Raw genomic sequence first — 17,988 nt, forward strand, 5'->3', positions numbered from 1 at the left:
TTTAATAATGATAAAGGTGATCAAGATTTGATACAATCAAAAGTACAAAGTTCCCTCTTTCAGTCAAGCTTGTGTTTCAAAATGTGTTTTCCCTTACTTTAAACTTGAAGACAAGCAGACATGAAATGTCACGTCACGCTACAATACAGTCACAATATGATATGACATGATATAACACCATATGCTTTGATCAATGCAATAGGATATGATATGATACAACTTGCAATAATATGACGTGCTTCATTACAATACACTACACTATGAAATGGTATGATATAGTATGATACAAAATGCTGCAGTACAATACAGTAAAACTCAGTTCAATGTGATACAATATAATACAGTACAATGCAATACAACAAAGTATTGCACTGTAAAGTACAATATGAAATGTTAAAATTCAATATGATATAGTATGGGGCAATACAGTAAGGTACAATGCAGTAAGATGTAATATTTTCCAAAACAAACTGTATGGCATAGCGTGATATGTGATTCAAAGCTAGTAGCTACAAAACATTGAAGTTTCAAATGTTGTTAAATGCGGTGTACTTCTGTAAAATGAAATGTCATTTAATTCTAATTTTATCTAATCTGATGTGTTTTACTCAGGTCTCTGCAGAAAGGTTCCTGGCATCACTCCAGTGGCCCTGTGGCCTCAGGTGCAGGTATGTTTTCATTTTATCTCCATGATTTTCCTCATTCTAAGGACAGAACAGGATCCAAATATATAAGTAAATTCAAATCTATAAAGATGTAGAAAAAGTTCCTTAAAAGCCAAAGAGTACAGTAAACAATGTCTACATGTGCAACAGGCAACGTGTTTCTTACTGTAGATCCTCTTGATGATTATAAAAATATGTGCAGTCTGAAAACAGCAGCTAGAACAAGCTCTGCTATCATCTTCTTCATTTCTCTTACAATCACTGACATAATTACTATGATTCCAGGTAAAGGCTCCTATGGCACTGAGGGTCAACTCCACACAGTGATAGAGAAGAGTCCAGAGAGTAGCCCCACCACAAAGCCCCGGCAGGGCGGAGGTTTTCCCCAGCCCCCTTCCCCTACTGGACACTCCTCCGGACCTGCAGGCCCAATCTCCCAGTCTGGGCGGTTCATTTTGCCCACAGGCATGTACCCTGTCCCCCAGCCTGAACCCCACTATGCACAGATACCCAGTGCCAGTCCCGGGCCAGGTTCTTCCGGAGTCTACCCCCCCCTGGCCAAGGAGAGCAGCCGGCATCAGCACCAGGGGCTGCAAGGCGTTGGAGGGAGAGAGGACGGAGCAACAGAAGGGCGGAGGGATGGAAGAATGTCAGCAACAGAAAATGGATACCAAAATAACACTTCTTCATCATACTCCTATTCCTCTTCTTCAACATCTGCCTCTACACAGAACAGGACTCAAGCACAAGAAGCAAACAGGTGATTTTATATTGATATTTTAACAAGCAACTGCATTTTGAGTGTCATCACTCACTACCAAGTGGCTGTAGTTAGCTGGAGTATGTCCCGAAGAGTCATATTTTTGTCAAAACATGGCGAATGTAAATAGACAATATCATGTTAGTCTGTTTGTCTAGATGTTCAGGGCCATCCCAGATGAGTTGATTATGACACGCTACTCTATACACGTGATAAAACGAGCAGTTGTGATGATGCTCATTTTCATTCCTGATGCCTCACATCTGTCAAGTTGGGTTATTGGGCTGGTATTGTGTATCTGTGTCTGGCATTACTCTCATTTTGTGCTATAGGACTTTAAAAGTTGTTCACATTGGCCTATAATGCCAACTCAATCTTCTACTTTTATCAGGCCTCAAAAGGAAGAATCTAACTTTGGACATTACAAAACCTACCTGGAAACTGCCAGAGGGGGATCAGAGGGCCAGACAGAGGCCCAAATTGCCCCAAACCACCAGGGACGTCACAGTCAGAACTTCCAGGGGTCCCATATTCATACAAGCCAGGGACGTCACAGTGAAGTGATCCAGGATCAGAACCCAGATTTCCAAAATCCCCACATCCAGGTGACACCTGCACTCAGGGCCCCATCCTCACAAGAGTGGAGGGACCCCTGCACGCCTGTAGAGTCCAGGAAAGACAGAAACAGGTACAGTATGGAGGGATGAATGTTTTGCGATCTTTGTATGTTGTTATGACCCCTCCGTTTCTTTCTGCCTGCATTGGTTCAGCTGGCCTTTTCCTGCAGGAGCTTGCAGTCAGATAAGGCCATTAAGTTAATGTGGTGGCACCTGTGTAGGTCCTCCAAGGCTGTAACTTCCTGTCTGGTTGTATTCTCACTCTCACTCTCTTTGATTTGATAATTTTGCTGCTTCCCCCACTAATATACAAATACCACATTCATCCATACATTCCTCTCACTACAGATGCATTTCATTTCCAAATGTCAGGCCTTTCTTTGTAAATCGTTGCAATTGTTTATTTCAGATAAAATACTCAATTGACACTTTAACCTGACTTGTTTTCGCCCTTTGACACGTGTTGAACTGGTTTGTGACCATTGGGGACTCATCTACAAGATGTCTCAGGATCATAAGGATCATTGTTAGGAGCAATTCATCTTGAGCATAATTAAGCTTTTTCTGGTAAATTGGCCAGGTTCCATTGATGTTTTGCTACCTCCTCGGGCAGACAGTGGATATATTTGGACAGAGCTATCGATATAGTTGTTTTGTGGTCATTCACTAAGTCTTTTGGAAGAGGAAATGTCAGGTTGCTGTCAGTGCCGGTCACTTCCCTTAAGGCTTGGTATTTGGTCCCATTTTGTTTTGCTAGTTGTGTACTTGATTTGGGTTTTGTGGGGGAACCTACCTGGGGTATTTTGGTGTCTATTTGAAGAAGAGTACCTTTTGCTCCAATTTGTTTGGTTTGCAATTCCATTTCTTGAGAATTTTAATTACTGTTTCATGTTATTGTTGACTATGGCCACAACTCAGTTGGTAAAAGCCATCCATCCCATTTGTAGGCTGAAGTGGTTGATTTCAACAGGAGACAAATCAGTTTGTTGTTTTCTCTCAAAAGTGGCAGAGAATGTGGATGAAGTCAGTGTATTGGGAGTATTTCCCTGGTTTCCAGAGGGTTGCCAGTTTTTGGTCACCTTTTGGTTCAAGTGAAAAACAGACACCTGAAGTAGCTGTCCAAGGACTAGTTCTGAGATTAGGAGACTGGTCAGATAGTGAATGAAATCTTGGGCTCTGTTATGGCCATCTTTGATTTTGCCATTGTACATGTTCAGTATATGCATTTGTGTTTTTTTGTGGTGTCAGTTAGTAATCTTAAATACACAATGGCTGAAACTGCAAAATCAGTGCCATTTGGCTGATCTGCTGATATGTCACATTATCCACTTTGAGTCTGGCACACCTCAAGATGGCTAGGTAAATGGTAGAATTTGATTTGGTAGGCGAGGAACTACAATATTAGAAGTCATGAAGTTGTTACTTGAAATGCTACATGTGCAACTTAGCATTGTGGCCAAGCAGCTTTGGTAGTAAGTGCTATAGCTCATGCTTTGGTCTTTGTGTTGTGTGTCTTGGGATGACTTGGCCAGTGAGTCTTTGTTTAGAGGAACACTTTGGAGTGCTAATTTGAGGTTGTGCTCATGTATCAATTCCAGTTCTGTGTGGATTTGGTAGGTGGAATTTTGTTAAGGACCATTATGAGTTTGCTCTGTCTCCCTGCATGCCACCTTGTTGGACTTGATGCTGAGCTTTGGTGCTCCTCTTTCCTGCTGACCGTACTCCTCATGATTCTATGTTAGTCATTTTTGGTAGGTTGTTGCTTTACACTCTTTTGGACACCAATCATACAAGTTCAGAAACTATCGAGTCAATGTGACAGCCAATATAGTTTTGAAACAACAGAAAAATCAGAAGATTTTTCATTTTATGTTTATATTCAATGAGCCTCTGCTGCTGCTGGAGCAGAGGACTCCAAGCTCCAGGCAACACAGTGCTGATGCTAATGCTTTTCCTAGAAAATCTATGACTGATCAAACTTTTGCTGTTTAACAGAATTATAACATAATCAGATTGGAGAGGATGTTAGTTTGACATGCTGCTGGACTCAATGATAGATACATCCACAACAACACAAACTCATATATTATTTTGCCAGATAACAAATTTCCACCTATAAAAAGCAACTTTCTGACAGTGACTAGTTTGTCAGTTCATCCAGTGGTTGAAATTGAGTTGAGTCAATGATGATGTCTTCGTTTTTCCTCCTTTTCTCTATTTTCTCCTACTCACCTCACTTCAGATCTCTGGACCAGACCAGCATTTATTCAGAGCCAGTGGCATCCTCCAGGCTCACCCAAGGACAGGGGCCAACTACTGACTTACCTGTTCAGCCCCATGCTGCACCCACGTCTGCCTCCCAGCCTTCTTCCCGTCACCTCAGTGACTCAGCAGCTCTGCAGTACCAACACTGGGACCACAGAGAACCGGACAAAGACAGAGAACACCCACTGACGCGTCTGGAGATCGCCCTTGCCGAGGTTCAGCGATGTGCCAGCCCTAACAGTGTAGTCTCTGCCAGCAGTCATGGCAACAGTAGCTCTGGTGACAGCAGCCATGGACCTGCCCGCAGCCTCTCGGTCCTAGAGAAAGTCAGTCGTTTCGAGCGTCGGGAACGGGCCGGAAAGCAACGGAGTCACAGCACTACCAACGCACATAACAAAGTCACCCACCTGAGGGTAACTCAAAAATCCCCATGTGTTCTTTTGATCACTAAATAGAGAAAATTTTGAAAAAAATTTTTGTAAAAATTACCACCTAATAAAGAAATGCATTTATATGGATATTTTGACTCAGCTGAAAAGATCATCCCAAATTTACCTTTTGAAATCTTGTTCCTGTGATTTTAAATCAGATGACTGAGAAAGGACGCGGTGCAGCCTGTGGAGCAGATGACCTCAGACACATGCTAGAGAGAAGCACCAATGGGACCAAAGTCCATAGGACTCTGAGCTACAGAGGGGCCAGCAGCGAATACATGAAATACAGGTAGATGTGCTACGGGTAATTCATAAAACTGTGTATATAAAGGTTTAAGCCAAAACATGATATTTTTTTACAGTGCTGAAGATTTATGTTATCCCAATAAATGTTTTATAATAGTAACTACATTTATCACAGTTCCAGTCTATATGTGCATATGTATCCACTTTTATTTTATTCCAAATTATTTCCCAGCAGCAAAAACATGTATTGCATATTTGTTCCACGTATTATAAAATTTGAGTCCATGGTAGTGCTTTCAGATTGACTTTAATCAGATTGAGTCACATTCAATGAACCTACTCCCCTTCAAAGGCCGTTAAACTTCTTTTTTGGTGTTCAGGACCCCAGCAGATCCCACCTCAGCCCTCCAGAGGAGCCGCAGCAGCTTCCAGCTGGAAGAATCCAGGGAGGGTGACAGCAGCAAAGACTTCCCTTTGAGACAGGACATTCAAGAGATGCTGGGATCCATGCAAGACACGTCCTCCAACAGGTCAGGGTCCTCCACATCATGGTTTTTAACAGGTCACAGTTCTTCATCAGGTCAGAGTCCTTCAGCAGGTATGAGTCCTTTCCTAGGCCAGAGTCCACTAATAAGTCACAGTCCTTATGACTCCTTCAACAAGTCAGAGTCCTTGCCCAGAATAGAGTCCTTCAGAAGGTCAGAGTTAGACCACAATACCCTGAATCCTTCAATAGGACAGATTCCTTCAACAGGCCAGAGACCTTCAGAGGGTCAGAGTTAGATCACAATACACTGACTCCTTCAACAGGACAGATTCCTTCCTAAGGTCAGTGTCTTGAGTCTCTTTGAGCCATTCTGATATTGGAAACTTTTTTCTAATCAGATCTTACAGGGACTCTTTGAAAGATGCCCAGTCTAAGGTCCTGTGGTCCACCTCTTTCAGACGGAGAGATCTCAGTTCCTCAATCAGTCCTCCGCCTCCTGCAGCACCTCCTCCTGTCTCCTCTTCCATCAGCCATCAGCCTCCATCCGTCCCTGCCAAACATCACTCAACGGAAAAAAAAGGCCCAAAAACCATGCCCAAACCACTGGGCATCCTCATCACGCCACAGTCGCCACCACCGGTCACTTCCCCTCACACCCCGAAGGAGCGGCATGTGGTCAGCCCGGAGATTCGAGGCCCAAGTCCCCCAGCCCTCCCCAGTGTCCCACCGGTCGGACCTCCTGCTCTGATACGGATCTGCGGTCGCAAGCGTCTGGCGGCAGACCAGAAGAAGCGCTCATACTCAGAGCCAGAGAAAATCAACGAGGTCGGTGTTTCGGATGCCGAGACTGCTGCCCTCTTCAGGCGTGGAGGAGGTATGTAAAAAACAAAACAAAAATGATAATCAGATTAAAAAAACAACTGTTGCCCTATATCCCTGGCATAAAGGTGACTAAACGTTCCCAATACCCGCTACCAAATTTCCAAATATAATCAAGTATATTGCAAAACTGCAAATGTCACAATGGTATTGTGATCAAAATTGCTTGAGTCATACAGAATTTCTTGAATGCACAGACACACAAACAACTAAAGAATAAAATCCAATGAATCTTGGCATTTTCAAGGTTATTTAAGAAAAAAACAAAACATATAAACACTACAGAAATCTTACAGAAAATGTAATAAAAACTCATGAACAATTAGATTCATGCTTAGACAGGCATAGAGATAAATCTGTTGTATTGTAAGCCACTTGACATGAAACTATTTAAATTCATTCTGTAAGCAGATAAGATGCTCAAATGAACTTGATGGATGTCAGTATTGGGCATCTGCTATGTCACATCAAAAAACCTAGAGTCTGTATATGTCGAAGCATGGGCTTCAACCCTGATCTCCCTGTCTGTCAGAGACCAGCGTGGCAGACCGGCGGAAGATGTTTGAGCTTGCGGCAAGTCGCGTCACAGATGGGGCTCTGCAAAATGCCACGTCAAGGCCCGACTTACGGCAGCTTCAGCATGACGCTCTAGCCGAGTATGTGGAGAGGAAAAGAGGCGTGAAAAGAGATGAGGGAGGACAGAGGAGTGGATCAAGGCCCCGTAGTGCTTATCTGCCCGAAAACAGCAACCATACAGGTGGGCGGAGGGAGGAAGGGAAGAAATTTAATTAAATGATTTAACTGATGGACACAGCTAAACATCCTTCCTCTCCTTCTTCCTTTCCTTCCATCCTTCTCTCCAGTCTCTTACTGTCACTCTGACACCATCAGCCTCTCCTCCACCTCCAGCCTGCTGTCCCTCCAAGATTCTGGGCCCGATCGAAGCCTTTCTTCTGGAGAGAGGCATCTCTGCTCCACACTCCCTGCTGGAGCCGACCTGCGGAGCCTCCAGTCCAACCTTTTCTACCCAGGCAGGGTGACCACTCCGAGGCCTCCAGTGCAACCAAGGTGACCAAAACTGGACACTAGCTGCATCTAACACTGTTTTTTAGCCATGCTAGCAGTGCAGCCAGCGGTGTCAACCTGTCAGTTAGTTGGTTTAATACTTTGGTTAAGACTCAATGATGTCAACAACCTGGATTACAATGAAATTTTGCACAGATGTTTATGTTCCTCAGGTGATGAATCCTAATGACTCTGGTCTCCAGCCATTCAAAGTTTTCACTTATCCCTTGACATACCTCAACATTTGTGGTGTTGAGTGAAATATCTTGATAACTTTTGGATGGATTGCCATGAAATTTTATTTGGACATTCATATTTACCACAGAATTAGTTGTAATAGCCTACATATTTAACAGCCTGTAATAGCCTTTATATTTTAATATGAAGTTGAACTATTACATTATTATCCCATTCTCTCCTCCCGGTTTCTACTCCCAGTGCTCCTTCTGGCTCCCCTCCTGAGCTCCAGGCCCAAATCCCCCAGGATCTCACACCTGGAGCAGGGTTCATCAGACAGAGTCAGTCTTTCAGCCAAGACCCAGATCTAGGCCACCAGCAGCTGGCCAGAGAGCCTCAACTCAACCTGGGACTGTCCAAGCAGCTCAATGGTATGCTGCAAAAGGCCGGGTCAGCTCAGGGTTCTGGAAAGTCAGCTTCTGCTGAGGATCTCCTGGAGAGATCCGAGGAGAGACAAATGACTCCTCAACACTTCCGCTCTCACTCCTCCCCAACAGGAGAGAGACTGAACCAGGTAACACAGCGATTAATTTCAATCAGGAACTCACATTTTAGTCCTGTCTTTGAGTATTGTAAATCACTGGGCAGTGTTTTGGGGCCTAATAAACCCTGACGCATTTGTAGATCTGTTACTCAAACTGGACCAAAGACACAATAACTTACGAATCAGCAAGTTAAAAGAATTTTGTTGAAGCCAAGATGTGATTTTGCTTGGTCTTGGCTCCTAACCCCCCATTCACACATACGCCCTCAAACACCAGCAGCACAACACGATGCCATTTATTGTGAACTTTGAAAAACAGGCTTTCAGTTCCCTCTGTGCCTCAAGACTCAAAAGTACCCCAGTGTGCAATCTGCAGAAGTTGAGAAATGTTCAACTTCATGCAAATGTACTGAGATGTACAGGCCTGACAACCTGGAGACAATAAATCATGCTCCTTTTGATTCTCGCGGTAAACATTAGCACTGAGGTGATTGGAGACATGTGGTTCAGGAAATGAACGTCTTTGTTGTAGATATGCCTGCAAGCTTCAGACAAGAGCTCAATCCAACACTGATAACTTTACTGATAACATAGCTTTATTGTATTGTCATGTAAATTCCAACTGTCTGGTCTAGTACCCAATATACAAGTCAAGGATTTAAATGATGTGTGCACAGGAAAAAAATATCAGTAGCAGATTTTCAAAACAGGGATAGACTACAACAAAAAACGCCCTCTTTGCTTCATAAAACGCCAATGTAAAAATGACATCTCACCATTCATATGATTTTACATTTGACTTTTTTTACATCCACTTTGGTCTAGAATGAAATATATCAACAACTTGGATGGATTGCCAAAGGTTCTTACATTCATGGCCCTCTTGGCATTACCATTTATTCAACGACATTTAGCCATTAATGGAGATTTGGCCCTGAGTCACAAAGGAAATACCCAGAATCCTCAAAGTTTCCTGTGAGGTGCCAGAGAGACGGAGATGGTGGCTGGGCGCTGTCCGATGTGGATGATGGCAAAGATAACACACACACGTATACATACATCATACACATGTCTACAGAATGCAGTAAAAGATGAATTTGTCTTTTATCTCCTTCAGTGATCAGAGCAGCCCGTATCACATAAACATCATTACAGTTCAGTCAGACAAACAGACACTCTTACTTTAAACAATAGATTTCACTGCAGGGTGGTGACAATCCTTCTTCCTGCTTTGGGTTTTTAAAGTTAAGCAGACGACAGAGAATTTGAAATGTCCTTGAATGAATCAGGAAAGACAATTTTCTAAACTGCATGAAACACAACTCTATTGTTTCCTTTTAATGCATTTGATTGATGTAATACTGTGTAGTCTGTCATGGAATGGGACAGTCAGGTTTTTTCTGTACATTTAAAATCCATGTTTAAACAGAGGCTCTCACACTGAGATGTTGAAGTTTGTGGTGGAGAGCTCTAACTCTATTGAGTGGAGACGCAGCAGACCTCAGGCCTGTTATGTGTGTGCTTTCATTGTGTGAAAAGGTCTGTGGTCAGACATGTGATGGTTGCTGATGCCACAGTCTGGATTAATTTTTTTGAGATGGGTCAGAGACACAGACACAGGAATACTCAGTGTTCATAGCTAGAGAGTTCACTTTCTGAAGATAGTCCAAAACCCCCCAAAAGGGCTCTATTGATGAGGAAGACCTTTGTGCATGAATTAAACAGGGGTGCTGGCTGATAAAGGTTTTTAGTTTTGGATGAGCAAGTTGTTTTCCCTTGCTCTTAGTCTTTATGATAAATTAAGTTCATCACCTGCTGGCTCAAGTTCAGTAGTAAACGCACAGACATGAGAGTGTTGACAGAACAACGTGAATAAGTATATTTCCCAAAATGTCAAACTGTTACTAACTCAAGTATTAGTACAGTGTAAAGTAGTGTAAATATTTAGCTGATCTTTATTTTGTGCACTGTCACAGAACTCTCCATAATCTGTACCAAATTTTATATTTTTATAGATAAAGCATTACCGTGATACCTACACTCTCACCTTAAAGGTGAGTTAAGTAGGAGAAAAAGATGGAGACGTCAACAATGATTTTATTCTTTGTGGCTCATGTGCAATAATTACTCTTATGATAACTATCATATTGTTACCTTTATTGAAATATACATATTTGTCTTCACCACATGCAGTCACATAGTTGTGTTGTGATGCAGTAGAGAAAAAGAGCCTCTATGTTGAAAGGGTGTAGTGTAAATTCTTAGTAAATTCTTAGTATGCTGGGAAGGATTTAGGTGGGAGTGAAGCTCTAATCATCCATCTAGAGCTGGAGATTGTGTCATCTTAATAAGATAAAATCACTGTATAACTCCATAAGGAGAGGATAAATTAAAGCAGTGGAATTATCTTCCTAAAACAGCCATAAAGACTGATCTTTGTCTGTGTGTTCCAGGACTTCCCTCCAGGTGACTTTAGGATGTTTGGTGTCTTCGCCTCTGTACCTGGACGCTGCTCTGTGGCTGAGGACAGGTATGTAACATCTGTATTCAGACCATGTGACCAGGTTTTTCCCTTTGCATTCTTTCATCTGTCCTGCCCTGTCCTGCCTCATCACATTTATCATGTCTCTCGGTTGAGTTCAGGAAACTCTCTTGGCATGTATATAACAAGTTTGCTTATTCAATAACCCTAAAAACATCTTTGGCTGGAGGTTTGTTCAGCTGTCCGCCGTCTTTCCTCCTCTCTCATGTCGTTCTGTTCACTGTTCTGAAACAACTAATTTTAAATAGTTTGAGCAAGATGTCAGACAGCTGTTTGTTTCCTGCAGGAGGACTGAGGGATCATGGGAATTCAGATCATTTCTGTGCCGATATTTTAGCTCCATTCCATAATAGGCTGTTAACAGTCAGCCAGTGTGTTTGTGTGTGTGTGTGCTTTAGGCTCTGCTATTTTAAAACTGACTGTGGCCTTATGAGTCCATGTGCCCTGCTGCTGGCACGAGAGAGAGAGAGTGAGAGAGAGAGAGAGAGAGAGAGAGAGAGAGAAGGAGAACAGGAGGTAAGGAATGAGGACAGGGAAAGAGAAGGAAAGAAGGGGATGAAGAGAGGAGGTGAAAAACTGGAGGAAAAAAGAGAAGTGAAGGGGACAAATAGATGAAGGGAGGTAAAGGAGGGGTGCGGTTAAAGGACAGAGGTGGAGCAAGAGAAAAGAGGGGCTGTAGAGAGAGGAGAGGAGGAAAGTGGGAAGGAAACAAGGACAGGAGATGAGGGATGGGAATAGTGAGGAGGAATGAGGGAGAAGGTGAGCGGGAAGGAGATGAAAGGGGAGGTTAAAAGATGGAGACCAAGAAGGGAGAGGAGAAGAAGAGACTGCAAGGAGAAGGTGAAACACAGGAAGGGAAGGAGGTAGAAAAAAAGAGAGCACAACTAAAGAAGGATGAGGTGTAGGAGAGGGGAGAGGGAGAGAAGTGAAAAGGGAGGCGGAGGAAGAAGGCATGAAAGGGGTATGTGAAAGGAAGAAAGGAGGAGGGAGAAGTTACAAAGATTGAAAATGGAAAAGAGGAAGTAAGGGGAGAGGAGAAGGGAGGAGAGTAGAGGAGGCAGGAGATGGTGAAAAGGCGGAAGAGAAGGAAGCCGGGAACAAGGAAGGAGAGGGAGAGAATGGAGGAGGTGAAAAGAGGAACAGTTGTGGAGAGGTAGGGAGGGATAGGTGAGATGTAAAGAAGGTGAAACAACTGAGGAAAAGGAAAGAAAATGTAAGGAGGTGCACACAGAAGAGAGGAGGAAGGACAGAGGGAGAGGAGAAAGAGGACAAGAAGGTGGGGAGGAGGGAAGGAAAAGAGGTGAGAGGAGGAAGATGGGAGGGAAGAGATAGGGAGAATGGGGTGAAGGATGGAGATGAATGAATGAATGTATGAATGAAAGAAGTGAAATCATCTTGATTTTCTCTCCTCTTTACTCTCTTGCACAGAGTTCAGTTCAACTCAGTTTGAGTTTCACAGCTTTTATGAAATAACTTTCGTTTTCACAGATTCACATCTTTATTTTTCTTCTTCAAATGGTCTGAAATTAAATTCCACCAGCTTTACAACAGACTTTCTGAAAGCTCCTGGGGAGGAAGGAGGGAGTTTTCCTTGGTATGAAAGGAGGAGAAGAGGGGAAGGGGGAACCTGGCAGTTAAAGATAGGTGAGAGGTGATCGAGAGGTGAGGAAGAGGAGGGAGGAAGGTAAGAAAGGAGACTAAGGAGTCAATGGCTCAGATGACAGGAAAGACAGGAGAAGGAGTTAAAAGGAGTGGAAGAGTTCAGAAGAGTTCAATAGGAGGAGGAGTGAAGGAGAGGAGTTAAATGAGGGATGAACTGAGGAATTTTAGGAAGCAGAGAAAACTCCCTGGTACAGCGACAGAAAAATAAACAAAATACCAACTCTGGTCCTCAGGGATTTATTAACTTAAAACTCTTAAATATGTTTGCTCTCAAAATGTGAAGGTCAGGGGTCACCTCAGGAATTCTGTGTGTTTGTCTGGTGTCTGAATGTGACCAGGAACATGAATGCACCGCTCCTGCTTATTGGCCTTTAAAAATCAGCTCATACGATCTGAAGTTTTAACGATCCCTGTGATTAACTGGACAAGTTAATGACAATTCTAATGCAGGACACATCAGAAGGCCCTGTTGTTCATGCGTTTGTGGGTTGTTTTCCCTCCATGCAGACTGAAGGCCAGCTACAGTGCCCTCTACAGACTGCACTGTTTATTACAGCTGCAAAATGAAGGAGATGGGCAAAACAAACAAACTGTTGGTTTAGCTACTCTTTGAGGTTGAGTCTGTCCCGGTGGTGTCTACCTTACCTCCACCTCCATAATTACTACGGTGTGAAAAGTGACCATAGTTAAATGGAGTTAAGTGAACATTAGAATTATCTGAATATCTGTCTGTTGACATGTTCCTCCCAATTCTTTCTTCATCTGTCTGTCTCTCAGACCTGCAGACATCCAGGCATCAGGGGGCCTCATCTCTCCTCAACACGCCCGGAACAGTCTGAACACCGTCCAGCCTGCAGGACCTTCACAAAGTGACCAAAGTAAGGAAAGCAACGTGTTCAAACCCACATAGCTATCAAACGTGTGGCCTCCTCTTAGCTCCTCGAAAGAAAGCACACGCACATTACTTAATGCTTCAACCAGCAAATATTTTTTCCTTATCCGGCTGTTTCATTTGATTCTTCATCAGCTGCGGATGAAGGGAGAAGCCAGTCAAGGATGAGAATTAAAAATAAATAAGTCTACTTGCTTACAAGAATTTGCTGCGAAAACAAAAGCTAAAAAAAGCTGAAATCTGCTTGTGACGTGGACCATTGAGGTTAAAAGTTAAAGCCTTTATTGGGGATAGTATTAGCATGGTTTGAAAAGCAAACACGGTCTTCACCTCTTGCACCTCAGCTGGTTATCAGCCTAGCTCCAACTCTGATCCAGTCGATGTTAGGATGCATGAACACCTCTTTAATTTCTCAAAAGTTGACTTTGTTCAGTCACTGTACCTCTGACCCTTACTCCCGTTCGGATTATAGACCCGGGCTCCTCCCGCACTCCCGTCACTCGCAGGGAGCGACAGAGGAACAGCGAGCGGCAGCGAGCCAGCAGCACCTCCACCTTGGCAGCCTCTGTTGGCCTTCCCTGCCCTTTCTCCCCATCAGGGACACAGGACGGCGGTAGCACTGAGTGGCAGGCTAGCGAGAGGCTCAGCCAAGCCAACATGGTTGCCATCACCTTCCCAGGCATCCAGGAAAGTGGCACGGGTGATGGCGTTAGCACTACTGGATACAATGAAACCCTGGTGATGGACAGACAGACGAGACACAGTTTGAGTGATACCACCATATTAGAAGACACTGCAAACGACACGTATAGAGGGAGAGCCTTCAGTTTAGAGATGAGAGGAGGCCATTCAACAGAAAATACCAAAAGAGCTTCACCAGTGATGCCAACACCACCCCATTTCCAGGCTGCAGCCCTACCAAACAGGAAGGACAGCGGGAGCACCACTCCGTCTCCTCCGCCATCTTCCCATCCGTCCACTAAGCAGCACCTGTCCTCACTGCGAATCTCTGAGTCCAGCCTCTTCAGCTCCATTGACCAGCAGCAACCACTAGAAACAGGCCTATCGCAGGAGGACTTTGATGAAGTCTTCTTCCAAAATCCTGCCCCTCCGTCACCTCCTCCGCCAATCAAAGAGACAAGCATCATGGAGGACTTCCCTCCTCCTCCTCCTCCCCTCAAGTTGGAGCAGGAAGCTGGACAACAGACTGTGCCAAGGTTTGTTATATACTTAAACTTGAATTGAAATATTATCATTGTGGACTTATACCAGCTCCATCAGCACCAACCAGTAAGTCATCCTCCACTCAAATCCAATGTGTCCTTCTTTCCTTTGCCTGTATCCAGCTCCATTCCTTCCCTGAAGCCACAGCCCTCCATCATCACTCCCATGACCACATCCACTAAAACCGAGGACAGCCTAGGTCTTGAGTACCAGCCCCTGCCCAAGAGGGAAAAGACATCTGAGGAGCTCCGAGTGGAGGCACTGGCCAGGCAGCTGGTGAGTCCCTGGAGTCAGCATTTACCTTTAATAAATGTAGCTGGACCTAGTGTACCTTCGTGATTTTGACTGTGCCGTTACTATTGTTCCGACTCTTGTCTTTGTCATCATGTCTAGTTCAGACGATAGATATCATATCTTGTTCTGACTTTGTCATTGTACCCATTTCTGACCGTGCCTTTGTTCTCGATAGTCCTGACTCTATCTTTGTCATCTTACCTTATTCTGATTCCATAGCATTGCTATTTAGTCTACCACAGTCAGAGTACCTACCTTTCATCATACCAAGCTCCAACTGTAACCAGTTCTGACTCCTCCTTTGTTGTCATACATAGTTTGAGTCTTCCTTTTTCATTGTGCACAGGTGTTGCAGGACAGCTCTCTGGCACCCCTCTTGGACACATGGGGGGGTAAATCCACAGTGGAGCTCATGGAGGAGATCTTTCCAAACAGCAGATTGGTCGGTGAATCACCATGGCAGCGCAGGGGCAGTGGCCAATTGGATGACAGGTAATTCTGACATCATTTGAATATTCACATTTTTGTTGGTGTTTTAAATACACTAAGAGACAGAGTTTTAGTGTCAACATGAGACTCTTCCTTTCTTTTTTTTTTAATGAGTGTTTTCATTTTTTTCACTGCAAAAATATAAATTAAATGGGGAGTTTAAACAGCCTTTTCAATAAAATAATCTTTGCAATCTTGGTTTAACCATGCTTAACCAACACTGGAATGCACTGACAATCACAGACTGATGATGTAGTTTAAAGCTGGAGGAGGATCACTGTGAATTCCCTTTAAAGTCCTTTATGTAACACAAGGATAAAGACCGTCATGTTGAGTGTGTTTATGTAGCCATGAGACCAAAATTGCAGAAAGTGAACTTATGTAACTGAGGGATGAGACGAATACTGGAGGAAAAAGACTTCCCGTAAACCAGCATTTGTCACTCTTGTTGTGTTTGCTGACAGCCTCCTTCTCCTATCTGCTGCTGACACAGAGGACAAACATCACAAACCTCTGCTGTCTCTGCACGTTGTGGCCTTTAAAGTCAGTGACATCCTGACTGTGTTTTGGTTTGCTGGTGAACATGATGTTCAGGGAATGGAATGTTTCCTCACTGAAAAGAGGACAAACACCCACTTATTTAGAGGCCTGATTTCTCTGTTGTGCGTGGTCAAGTCAAGAGTCGCAGGAGGGTTGTGTTTTTGCGTTGACCTTTGACCTTGGTGAAACCTGCTGAACTTGCATCCTGTAGCTGCACTGTTTTCTTGTGTTACTGTTGCTGCTGATTTTTTAAATCAGTGTTTGAAGTAGTGCTTAGTGTATTACCTGTGTTTCAGGAAATCGAATATATTTTTGGTTCAGAAAAAAATTCAGGCTTGGAGATCATGAAGCAAAATATGGTTTTGTGGCTTTGCTGCCAGTTTTGGCAGGTACTACATTAGGCTAAACCTTGGATGTTACTGGATAGCTAGCGAGCTGTGTACAAAAGATGATGCCCCCATTTTTAATCTCTGTTTGGTCGATTACTTCTCCAGCCAGAGAATAAACACAACACCAGATCTATTTGAACTACTGGAGGTCTGGAGCCAGGTTAGACAAGCTGGGCATTGTCAGCCAGGACAGGAGAGACCAGACAAACCTGATCAATATGTCTCAACAACTGAGTGTGGAGAGAGTCCAACCACAGCAACTGTTTCTGTAAACTTCACTACGCAGACAGATCATAAAAGAACTGTGGATTAACAAAAAGAAAAAAAAATCCTAATCTGAGCTGGTGTCAATGTAAATCAATCGAAAATGTATCAGTATTCACTGTGACAGTGACTGAAAGGCTGAAGTCTTGGTTTGGAGGACAGACTTGAGAGGTAACTTCCTGCAGTCTAGACAGCTGGACAACACTGCTACCTAGTGGCCAGAGTTGGTATAGACGAATGGACTTGACCAGAATCTTTAGCTTTTTGCCTTATTTCAGATTTTGGAAGGGTTGGATGTTTTAGAGGCTGTGCTTACTGTGTATTGAAGTAGACATTATATAATATTAAAGAGTAAATAGAATGAAACATGATAAACAAGATAAAAATGGAGGAAAAAAATCTATGAAATCTGTTGTTAAATCTATCTATTATTTCTGTATTGATCCTTTTATTACCTTTTTGGTGTTTTTTTTTTTCCCATTTTTGCTTGGTGTCTTGAGTTCTTTTCTGTTCATTTGTTTTTTGTTTCTTTCTGTCTTTTCCTTTTTCTGTTCATTTTCATTTTGTTAGTTATCTTGCCCCTCATTACTTTTGTATTCTCTCTTTCTTCTCTTGCTTGCTATCGCTTTCTTTCCCATTTTTTTTTCCACAAACAACAGCAATCTAATCCAAACACGGGAAATTACAGATCATGGGTAAATGACACTCAAGAAAAAATTTAATTGAAATTTAGTGTTGTTTTCTTCCTAGGATTCAAGATGGTGTCAGTGATCCTGCTCAGAGCACAGCGATGCATCAAAGGAAGGAGACCAATGTGGATGAGGATGAGAAAGACCTAAACACCACGAAGGTAAACAACCTTTTACTCAAATTATTATTATTAGTAGTAGCAGTAGTAGTCACTTTGTTTTCAGACACTTTTCATATATAATGTACATATGTATATATGATTTAGACAATAACTCGTCTTCTGCTGCTGCCCCTTCATCTTCTGATTCAGTAGTTTCACTTAAACTTCACAGCAGTAATGTGAAACTCCTGAGTATTCTTGTGTTTGTCGCTCTGTCTCCTAGGTGGAGCTGTGTGAGGCTCTGAGGCGCAGCGTGGCAGCTTTGCGACAGGAGAAGGAGGCGCTGTGTGAGGAGCAGAGATGTCACCAGGCGCTGGGGGCAAGCGTCGAAACACTGGTGCAGGAACACCTCAAAACCAACGAGAGGGACAAGTACAGCATGTTCATTGGTACGACATCTGATGTCACTGTGGGAAAAAAGAATATAATGATCTTTTTTTCAATAGCTACAGATCCTTTTGGGCTTTGGTGACGCCCCTGTAGTGTGTGAAGAACTGAGATGCTGACTCGGTTGTGTTTGCAGGAGACCTGGAGAAGATTGTGAACCTGCTGCTGTCTCTGTGCAGCAGGATGTCGAGGATCGACAGGTCTCTGCTGGCTCTGGAGAGAGAGGAGCTGACGCAGGAGGACATAGCAGGAGAGAGGGTGAGACACGACAGGATCAACCTGTCTGACAGTCTGTTAACCATGTGCCTATTCACCT

The 17,988-nt window shown here is 43.4% G+C and overlaps 1 protein-coding gene across 3 annotated transcripts in view; it reads left to right on the forward strand.

The window, feature by feature from the left end:
- shroom3 (shroom family member 3) overlaps positions 1 to 17,988 on the forward strand; it is a 63,892-nt gene that overhangs the window by 41,975 nt on the left and 3,929 nt on the right. For 2 of the 3 annotated variants that reach the window (XM_076758590.1, XM_076758592.1), the window contains 18 exons: positions 613 to 668; positions 951 to 1,425; positions 1,817 to 2,113; positions 4,285 to 4,720; positions 4,897 to 5,030; positions 5,368 to 5,517; positions 5,873 to 6,348; positions 6,886 to 7,110; positions 7,217 to 7,421; positions 7,857 to 8,169; positions 10,593 to 10,669; positions 13,121 to 13,221; positions 13,708 to 14,452; positions 14,582 to 14,735; positions 15,100 to 15,245; positions 17,186 to 17,285; positions 17,509 to 17,674; positions 17,809 to 17,930. In XM_076758590.1, the coding sequence (XP_076614705.1) occupies positions 613 to 668; positions 951 to 1,425; positions 1,817 to 2,113; positions 4,285 to 4,720; positions 4,897 to 5,030; positions 5,368 to 5,517; positions 5,873 to 6,348; positions 6,886 to 7,110; positions 7,217 to 7,421; positions 7,857 to 8,169; positions 10,593 to 10,669; positions 13,121 to 13,221; positions 13,708 to 14,452; positions 14,582 to 14,735; positions 15,100 to 15,245; positions 17,186 to 17,285; positions 17,509 to 17,674; positions 17,809 to 17,930 (4,378 nt within the window). The remainder of the gene's footprint in view (positions 1 to 612; positions 669 to 950; positions 1,426 to 1,816; positions 2,114 to 4,284; positions 4,721 to 4,896; positions 5,031 to 5,367; positions 5,518 to 5,872; positions 6,349 to 6,885; positions 7,111 to 7,216; positions 7,422 to 7,856; positions 8,170 to 10,592; positions 10,670 to 13,120; positions 13,222 to 13,707; positions 14,453 to 14,581; positions 14,736 to 15,099; positions 15,246 to 17,185; positions 17,286 to 17,508; positions 17,675 to 17,808; positions 17,931 to 17,988) is intronic. The other variant, XM_076758591.1, reaches the window with a different exon arrangement.

Source organism: Chaetodon auriga, chromosome 19 (genome assembly GCF_051107435.1).
Source record: "Chaetodon auriga isolate fChaAug3 chromosome 19, fChaAug3.hap1, whole genome shotgun sequence".
In the NCBI taxonomy this organism is placed as follows: domain Eukaryota; kingdom Metazoa; phylum Chordata; class Actinopteri; order Chaetodontiformes; family Chaetodontidae; genus Chaetodon; species Chaetodon auriga.